The following is a 10,620-nucleotide window of genomic DNA, read 5'->3' on the forward strand; positions in this document are numbered from 1 at the left end:
GATGACCAAACATTATACTGCTTAGGTGAGAAGTTACTTTATTCAACATCATCAGCCTTGCCTTTTCAACACAACTACAAGTAACACTAAAAAATAATATATTTACATATTTAATTCAGTATAAATATTCGTGAAATAACAGTACTTTACTAGTTTTATGTATTTACCACATGTCTGATATCATACATTCTTAAGAAATATTCAATAACAAGAGAAGTAAAACTGGGCTAAGACAATGTTTAAATTAAATTTTATATAAATATATTTGATATTGCAAGACTAAGAGATACAATGGAATTAAGACATTGTAAAATGAGGGTGTTACCAAAATGGATAGAGGGTCTAAATATATTTGTAAATTCTATCCAGGGTAATGAATTCAGAGGGAGAGAATGGAAGGATGGATCAATAGAACCACTGGAACTGATTTTATTCTTTTGGGGCTGTTTCACCACATCCAGGCCCCAAAGGTTCTCTTCACTCTCATCTTCCTGGTTTTCCTTGCAGCCCTTGTTGGCAATGTAATGATGATGATTCTTATTTGGTTTGATTCTCGCCTCCATACTCCTATGTATTTCCTTCTCAGTCAACTCTCCTTGATGGATCTTTTATATAGCTCTACTTTTGTCCCAAAGATAGCCATTGACTTTTTGTCTGGAAGAAACAGCATTTCCTATATTGGTTGTGGAATTCAGCTTTTCCTCTTCATGACTATTGTGGGAGCAGAGTGTCTTCTTCTGGCAGTAATGGCTTATGACCGTTATGTAGCTATATGCCGCCCCCTCCATTACTCAGTACTCATGTGCCCCATAGTCTGTGCATTCATGGTGACTGGCACATGGCTAAGTGCACTTCTCAATGCCTTAATCCATGTTATCTATACTCTGAGTCTCCCTTACTGTGCTTCCAGGGAAATCCATCATTTCTTTTGTGAGATCCCAGCACTCCTGAAACTCGTTTGTGCTGACACTTCTCTTTATGAAAATGGCCTTTTTGTCAGTGGTGTTCTCTTTCTCCTTTTGCCAATATCTGCCATCATGGCCTCTTATGGCCAGATTGTTTCCACTGTTTTGGGATTAAGAGCAAACTTGGGGACAAGAAAAGCTTTGGCAACCTGTTCTTCTCATATAATTGCGGTGTCTCTCTTCTATGGAACAGCCATCATCAAATATTTTCTCCCCAAAGCCTATCACACTGCTGAGCAGGACAAAGTGGTCTCTGTCTTCTACACTATCCTTACCCCCATGCTCAACCCCCTCATCTATAGTCTACGAAACAAAGAGGTGGCTGGAGCTCTCAGGAAAGTCCTGGGAAGATGATTACCTTAATAAATTGATAAATGTTGATAATAGTAGATGAAATGACAGATCTTGTTTGCAGAAGGATATTACTACAACAGAGACAGGCAATATACAGAAAGTAAATGCTACTTGTCTGTAGACACTTCATGGCCAATTTCACTCTATCTTTGGCACACTGCTAATGGAGCAGAGCACTGTTATGCCTCATATAATCTTTCAAATTTATTAAGCAAAATGCTGTAAGTTAGAAATAAACCAGTCAGCAATCAATATAAAACATAGCTGTTTTTATTGTCTTTATTTTTGTATTAAACAAAAGGAAAATGTGGACCCCATGTGACGCTGACCCCATACTAAGTTTTATACTAATTCTTCCTAAAAATATTAACATTGTGAAACCCTTTCTTATGCATGTGTACTATGATAAAATTCTTGTTTTGAAGCATAGGGAAAAAATAAGAGAGACAGTGTCAAATCAAGAAACAAAATTTTAATTATAGAGGACAAACAGGTGGTTACCAGAGGGCAGGAGGTGGAGGGATGGGTTAAATAGATGATGGAGATTAAGCAGCGTACTTGGGGTGATGAGCACAGGGTGATGTATGGCAGTGTTGAATTACTATATTGTATACCTGAGACAAATATAACACTGCATGTAAACTAACTGGCATTAAAATAAAAACTTAAAATAAAAAAAGAATCCTATTTTGGATTTTTTTTTCATATTGCTTTTGCCCAAGTATTATTTCAGGTCTTCATATTTTCTTATATATTTAACTGGTTTATTATCTTTAATTAATTAATGCATTATTTTTTATTTTTTAATTCAAGTATAACAAACAGTGTTATATTAGTTTCAAGTGTATCATTTTTTTAATATATGATTCCAGGCATGATTTTTAAAAATATTTATTTATTTTTTTTTTGAGAAAGAGAGAGAGTGAGCAGGGGAGGGATAGTGAGAGAGGGGGACAGAGTTTCTGAAGCAATCTCTGTGCTGACAGCAGAGAATCTGATATGAGGCTCAAACTCATGACCCGTGAGATCATGATCTGAGCAGAAGTCAGATGCTTAAACAACTGAGCCACCCAGGTGCCCCCAGGTGTATCATTTTAAACAATTTACTTAAAAACATCCCCTCATTATTTCTCTTATGCCTTAATCCTATGGCCATAAATTACATGTTTGAATTACTATAACTTTGTAACAGAGATTTTTCTTACCCCTTCATAATGTTTGAAAACCCATTTAACTACTGTTTAAAATTAGAAGTTGTCACATACAAATATAAATGCTAATAGAAAAATCCCTAGGTTTTGAAACAAGGGATCTATATTTGTCCATGGACCATCAGATGAAACTAACTACCCCTATGTTCTTCAGTCAGGAAATCAAGTGGCTTTCTATCATTGGCCACCCTTCTCATATGTACATTTTTATTCATGTGTTAGCAAACAGAGTTTTCTAGAGCTAAGTTTGCTATAAATTTTATAGAGAAATATTTACCATTTCCTTAGTAATAATTAATAAATATATATAATTATATATATACAATTAATATATATGTTGAATGCTAACATATATACAATATAAATGTTTTGATACCTACATATGGAAGGGTAAAGTTTTACATAAATTTATAATCCACTCATCATTGTGAATTCTTTCTTGCTTTGCTTATTTTGTCCAATTGGTTAATTTAAAAATGTATTTTAATTATATTTTACCAATAGTGAAAAACTTTTAAAATACATTTTCTACATTTTAAAGTTGTTTTCTTTGTTCTTAATCTTCATAGTTGAGTGTTCATACTTTTTGACTGAGAAAATATTTTTCCAGCAATGAGCATATTAATTTTTTATCTGCCAAATGAGAATAGCATTTATTATTTCCTGCTGCCTTATTGTATTTCATGTGTCAAAATTCAGGAATACAGGAACAAAAGTATTAGATGACTAAACTAGTAAATCATAAGAGTATATTGTGCATATGAAAATAGTTTGTAAACTGGGAACTCTCAAACCAATGGTGAAATGAGACTCACATGTATATTTTTATAAGAAAGCTTATAGAGTGAGAATATTTATAATAATTGGTTATAATATTAGAGCTTCCTCAGTAATAGATGATTGGTTAAAAGTGGTTGCTTCATGGGGTGCCTGGGTGGCTCAGTTGGTTAAGCACCAACTCTTAATTTCAGCTTTGGTCATGATCTCAGGGTTTGTCAGTTTGCCACCCATCTTGGGCTCTGCACTGACAGTGTGGAGTCTGCCTAGGATTCTTTCTCCCTCTCTCTTTGCCTTTCCCCCATACTCTCTGTCTCTTAAAATAAATAAATAAACTTTTTTTTAAGTGGTTGCCTCATGTCAACTTGTGGGAAAAGTTTGTTTCATTTATGATTTTCAGAGGAATTTATAAAAAGTGGTCCATGTTATGTTTGTGGGTTTTTTTTTTGCATAATAAATTAAATTTTGTTTGTATGGCTTAATTGGTTTTGTCTGCTCAGGTAATTTTCAAGTCTGGTATCTATTTGTGTTTGATTTTAGAAAAGGGTCAGATTCAAATATGGGCATTATGCCACCAAAAATTAAGTTTCAGGTTATTACAAAGAAATAGATTATCTCTAGATAAAATCAATGTGTGCTCAAAAGATTCTTGCTCTATCCATAACTTAGATATAAAGAGAAAATATCAAATCCCAAGGAGATATTGCTGAAATTAAACTATCAGTTTATAATCAGACTGTAAGGTGAATACAAGGAAAGATTGTATGCATTCATGCTTAATGGTGCAGACATTTAATTGTATTAAAATTATTGATGAATAATTATACTTCAAGTCATATCACGTAGGACAACCAGAATATAATAAATCTTCAAAATGAGATTTATCTCTCTGCAAATCATTTTTTTTAATTTTAAGGATTTTACTGATAAATTATTTGTGTTTTGTGATTCCTATTCTCTGAGTGCTGATAGGAATGCTTTTGTTCTTTATGTTTCATTTTGTTTTGTTTTGTTTCAAATATTGATTTAAATTCCAGTTAATTAACACACACTGTAATATTAATTTCAAGTGTTGAATTTAGTGATTCATCACTTACATACAGCACCCAGTGCTCATCACAAGTGTCTTCTTTAATACCCATCACACATTTAACCCATTGCCCACCAAACACTCAAGAAACACTCAGTTTGTTCTCTACAGTCAAGAGTCTGTTTTATGATTTGCCTCTCTCTTTTTTCCCCTATATTTATCTGTTTTGTTTCTTAAAGTCCACATATGGGTGAAATTCTATGGTATTTGTGTTTTTCTGACTTATTCTGCTTACCATAATAGTATCTATCTCTATGCATGTTGTTGAAAATTGAAAGATTTCATTTTTTATGCCTGAGCAATATTTCACTGCATGTGCATGCATGTGTGTGCATAGGCAGAATACATGAATAGACATTTTTCTAAAGAAGACATACAGATGCTTAAGAGACACATGGAAAAATTCTCAACATCACACATTATCAACAAAACACAAATAAAAAGTACAATGAGATATGACCTTACATCAGTCAGTTGCTAAAATTAACAACACATGAAAAAACAGATGTTAGTGAAAATGCAGGGAATGGAGAATCCTCTTAAACTGTTAGTCAGAATGCAAACTGGTGTAGTCACTCTGGAAAACAGTATGGAGGATCCACAAAAAGTTAAAAATAGAACTACCCTACATCCAGAAATTCCACTACACTGTATTTCCCAAAGGAAACAAAAATATTGATTTGAAGATGCACATGTAGACCAATGTTTATAGCAGCACTATCAACATAGCTAAATTATGTAAAGAGACCAAATATTTATTTTCATCTTATAATATGCTATTTATCTAGGTACAGTTTGACTGAGTCCCACTTGTTTTTATATATTGTTTGAACTCTTTAGTCCTTATATATGTAACTATTACATTAAAAGTTACTATACTTTTACCTAAAGGATACAAAAATACTGATTCAATGGGATACATGCACCCTGATGTTTATGGCAGCTTTGTGAACAATAGCCAAATTTAGGAAATATTCCAAATACCCATCAACTGATAAATGGATAAAGAAGTTGTAGTTATTCAGTGATTAAAAAAAAAAGAATGAAATCTGGCCATTTTCAATGACACATGTGAAGCTAGAGACTATTAGGCTATGCAAAGTAAATCAGAGAAAGACAAATACCATGATTTCACTCATATGTGGAATTTAAGATACAAACAGATGAACATAAGGGAAAGGAAAAAAAAACAAGAAAGAGAGAGACAAATCATAAAAGAAACTCTTAACTATATATAAACAAATTATCTTCATCTATTCATCAGTTGATGTACATAAGCAACTAATACCTAGGCAAGGCAAAAACAACACAGAAAAAAAAGAACAAATGAATGAATGAATGAATGAATTAAAATAAAACAGAAAGAAAGAAAAAACCCCACAAAACTATAGGCCAATTTCCCTGATTAATATTGAGGTAAAATACCTCAAAAATTATTAACAAACACACATTAAAAAATTCATTAAAAGTATTATTCACTAAAATCAAGTGGGACTTATTCCAGGGATGCCAGAATGGCTAAGTAATCACAAATCAATGTGATATACCACATCAATAAAACAAAGGATAAAAATCATATGATCAACAGATTCAGAAAAAGAATTTAACTAAACTCAACATATGTTCATGATTAAAACTCAACAGAGTTGGCTTAGTGGGAATAAACCTTAACATAGTAAAGGCCATATATCTGAGACCACAACTAACATTTTACTCAATAGACATAAACTGTGAGCTTTACCAGTAAGGTTAGGAATTAAGACAAGGATGTCCATTCTTGCCACTTTCATTCAACAGTACTGGAAGCCCACCACAGAAATCAGATATGAAAAATAATTTAGACCATACACATTGGTAAAGAAAATGTTAAACTGTTACTATTTGCATATAACATAAAAACTTCAACAAATAACTGCTAGAAGTAATGGAATAGTTTAGTAAAGTTGCAATACCACACACAGTACACACTAATAATAAAGTAGTAGAAAAAGAATTTAGAAAACAATTTAATTTAAATCCACACCATCCCAAATAAGACTAATAGGAATAAACTTACCAAGAGATAAAATATCTGTACTTGGAAAAGTATAAAACATTGATGAAAGAAACTGAAGATGACACAGACAAATGGAAAGATATTTAATGCTCAAGTTGTGACAGAATTAAAGTCTGTATAACATGAAACAGTCTACAGCAACAATGCAATACCTATGAAAATACCAACAGCATTTTTCACAAAAATCAAACAAATAACACTAAAATTTGCATCAAACCACAAAAACTCCGAATAACCAAAGGAATCTTGAGAAAGAAAAACAAAATTCAAGGTAACACAATTCCACATCTTAATATATGCTACAAAGCTATAGTGGATAAAACAGTGTGGTGGTGGCACAAAAATAGACACAATGAGTGAAGGGGAGTAGGAGATACAGGCTTCCAGTTATGTAATAAATAAGTAGTTTAAATAAAAGGCACACTAAAATAATATAGCCAATGACATTGTAATAATGTTGTACAATGAAAGAATTTACATACTCTTCTGGTGAACAGAGCGTAACATTAAACTTATTGAATCAGCATGTTATACACTTAAAATGAATGTAACACTGAATGGAAACTACTCTCAAGTAAAAAAAAAAAGACAGAGATCATCAAAAGTTTAAAAATAATAAGTAAAACTCTACATTGTATATAATAAACTGACTTTATAAAGTTGCAACTAATTTCAAATCAAAGGGATAAGAACATTTCAAGCTAGTGGTAATGAAAAAAGAGTTATACTAATTTTTGGAAAATACTTCAAACCAAAGAATATTACAAAGGGTCAAGGAAGGCATTACGAATGTAAAAACAGATCAATTTTCCAAGAAATAACAGTCTTAAACACTTATCCACCTAACTGCAGAATTGCATATCCCAACCTGGTAAAACTGAAAGAAAAAGAAAAAAAAATGGAGACAAATACTGGTAAGACTGCAAGGAAAACTAAACAAATTCACTATTATGGTTGACGTATTCAACACTACTCTTTCAATAAACAGATAAAGCAGGTAGAAAATCAATTAGAATGTAGGCGACCTAAACGCCACCAATAAAATTGATCTCATTGTTATTTATAGGATATTGAATAGATTAAATACCTATTCCTCTCAAACTCCTCCAACAATTTTTGAGAAGGAATAAATGCTCCCAGAAACATTTTAATTAACCCACTATTACCCAAACCATACCAGAAGGCCACAGAAAAAGATAATTACAGGCCAATATAACTAATCAAAATGGATGCAAAAAATGTTCAACAAAGTATTAACAAACTCAATTCAGCAATACATTAAAGGGTCCACACCATGACCAAATGGGATTAATTCTGGAAATGTAAGTATGTTTCAGCATTTTCAGATCAATCAACAGGATACACCACATTAACAAAATGGTGGCTAGACAGTACATGATAGCAGTTGAGTTGGCAGAGGAGAAGGGAGACCCTAAGCTTGTCTTGTCCCTTGAACACAGCTATATAGTTGTCAAATCTTGTTGAACACACAAACAAAACAAAAACAAAAACAAAAACAAAAAACAGCTTGAGGTCTGAATGAACAAACATTGCAAGACCTTATGTAGACAGAAGACCACCATTTGAAAGGTAGGAGATGCAGAGAGTTCACCTGGAGACCTATTGTTCTGGGTCTGGCCATGGGGAGCAAGCCAGCTTAAGAAGCCTACCACAAATGAGTATAAGCAGCAGAGGTAAAACCTGAAGTTTTAGCAGTCCGCTTCCCTGGGGGAAGCGCCTAGCTTAAAGGTGTTCAAGTGGAAAAGCAGGGTACAATCCCAGGAGTGACAGGGTAATCTGAGGATTCCTTGGGTCACAAGAAAGATGGGTCATACCAAGTGCTGTCCTGTTTCCAGGAATAAGACAGAAACTCACTCCAGCTGAGGGTGCAAGCAAGGGTGCCCACTTTCCATTCTGTTTTGACATAAACTCTGAACAGAAGTGCAGTCACACCACTGCTTGTTTCATACAGTCCTGCAAAAGTATAGTAAGACCCTACCCCAGAGGAAGAGTGGGGGTCCACATGGTGGGTATTCCTAAAATTTGGAGTTTTGAGACTCAGTCATGTGCCTAAAATAAACACACACACACACACACACACACACACACACACACACAAAACAAATGTGGACACAGTCTTGGTGAATGTGTGGTTCTGACAGAAACTGAGGACACAAGAAGGGTGATTGTTTTTCTGTAAGGTTTCATGGCACAGATATTCAGCTCCTGAGCTATAGAGCTGGACCAGACCACATTCCTTCTGCTTTTCAGAGCTGAAAGCCTTCAGGGAGCAAAACAGCACCACTTATTGGAAACGGGAACATTTATGCCAAACCCCATTCCCCTGCACCCAGGAGATGCATTTCCACTGAAATAGGTCAGCCTGAGAATGAACACAGCAGGCCCCTCCCCCTAGAAGACCAGCACAAACAACTCCTTTGCACCAAGTCCAAGATCATATTTCTGCTCTAGGGGAAATAGGATCTAACTTCCATTTTACTTATATATAAATAAAAAAATAGTAATAATAAAAGGGATAAAAGGAATTAAAAATAATACATGAAAAAATATTAAAAAGTATATTTTTAATTTATTTTTTGTTTTATTTTATTTTATTTCATTTTATTTTACTTTATTTTTAGATCCAGATTCCATTATCTAGACCAAAACACTCAGGATCTAGTTTTTTGTTTGTTTGTTTCTTTATGCTTTTTGCTTGCTTGTTTTTAGTTGTTTTTTTTTTTCCCTTGGTCTGTGGGTTCTTTACTATTTTTTATTTCTTTGGTATATTCTTTTCTGGACAAAATGACAAATGGAGAAATTCACCCCAAAAGAAAGAACAGGCAATAGAACTCATGGACAGGGATTTAATCAAGACTGACATAAGTAAGATGTCTAAACTAGAATTTAAAACCATGATTATAAGAATACTGCCTGGGGGCACCTGCGTGGCTGAGTGGGTTGAGCATCTGACTTCAGCTTAGGTCATGATTTCGTGGTTTGTGAGTTTGAGCCCTGCATCAGTCTAACTGCTGTCATCACAGAGCCTGCCTAGGAGTTTCTGTCTCTCCTCTCTGTGCTCCTCCCCCACTTGCACACTCTCTCTCAAAAATAAATACAAAATTAAAAAAGATATATAATACTGGCTCAAGTTAAAAACAAACAAACAAACAAACACAGAAGACAGCAGACAATCTCTTTCTACAGAGATAAAAGAACTAAAATTTAGTCAGGCTGAAATAAAAAATTCTATAATCAAGATATAACCCCAAATGGATGTCATGACAGCTGGAATGGATGAAGCAAAGCAGTGAATTGGTGATATAGAAGATTATAGAAAATTATGAAAAATTATGAAATTAATGAAGCTGAAAAGAAGAGGGATACAAAAGCCAAAGATCACAATACAAGACTCAGAGAACTCAGCAATGTATTAAAGAAGAATAACATTTGTATCATAGGAGTCCCAGAAGATAAAGAGAGAGGAAGGGACAGATGGTTTATGTGAGTAAATTATATCTGGGGAAGGACACAAACATCAAATCAAAGAAGCACAGAGAACTCCCATTAAATTCAGCAGAAATTTAACATCACCAAGACATATAATCAAATTCACAAAATATTAAGACAAGGAAATAATCTTGAAAACAACAAAGAAAAAAGTCCTTAAACAGCAAGGGAAGGTACATCAGGCTCACAATGGATCTGTCCACAGAAACCTGGCAGGCCAGAAAGGAGTGGCAGATGTTTTCAACATGCTGAATGGGAAAAATATGCTGACAAGAACTCTTTATCCAACAACACTGTCATTTAGAATAGGAGAGATAAAGAGATTTCCAAACAAACAAAGACTAAAGGAGTTTGTGACCACTAAATTAACCCTGCAAGATATTTTAAGAGGGACTTTTTTAGTGGAGGAAAAAAAAAAAAGAAAAAAAAGGACAGAGCAAAAGACCAAAAGCAACAAAGACTAAAAAGGACAAGAGAATATTACAAGAAACACCAACACTACAGGCAACTCAATGACACTAAATTCATATCTTTCAATAATCATTTTGAATGTAAATGGACTAAATTCTCCAATCATAAGACATAGGGTATCAGAAGGGAAAAAAAAAAAAAGATCCATCTGTATGTTGCCCACAAGAGACTCATTTTATACCTAAA

General features: G+C 33.7%; 1 protein-coding gene across 1 annotated transcript; it reads left to right on the top strand.

Annotated features, from left to right (window-relative positions):
• Window positions 1–392: 392 nt before the first annotated feature.
• LOC125935056 (olfactory receptor 56-like) lies at window positions 393–1,319 on the top strand. Its single transcript, XM_049648774.1, has one exon. The coding sequence runs from the start codon at window positions 393–395 to the stop codon at window positions 1,317–1,319; it is 927 nt and encodes a 308-aa protein (XP_049504731.1).
• Window positions 1,320–10,620: the final 9,301 nt, after the last annotated feature.

The sequence above is a fragment of the Panthera uncia genome (genome assembly GCF_023721935.1).
Source record: "Panthera uncia isolate 11264 chromosome A1 unlocalized genomic scaffold, Puncia_PCG_1.0 HiC_scaffold_17, whole genome shotgun sequence".
NCBI lineage: Eukaryota > Metazoa > Chordata > Mammalia > Carnivora > Felidae > Panthera > Panthera uncia.

Bases quoted from the DNA above. Each gene is read 5' to 3' on its own strand.
- LOC125935056 (XM_049648774.1), top strand. From the start codon at position 393: ATGGAAGGATGGATCAATAGAACCACTGGAACTGATTTTATTCTTTTG.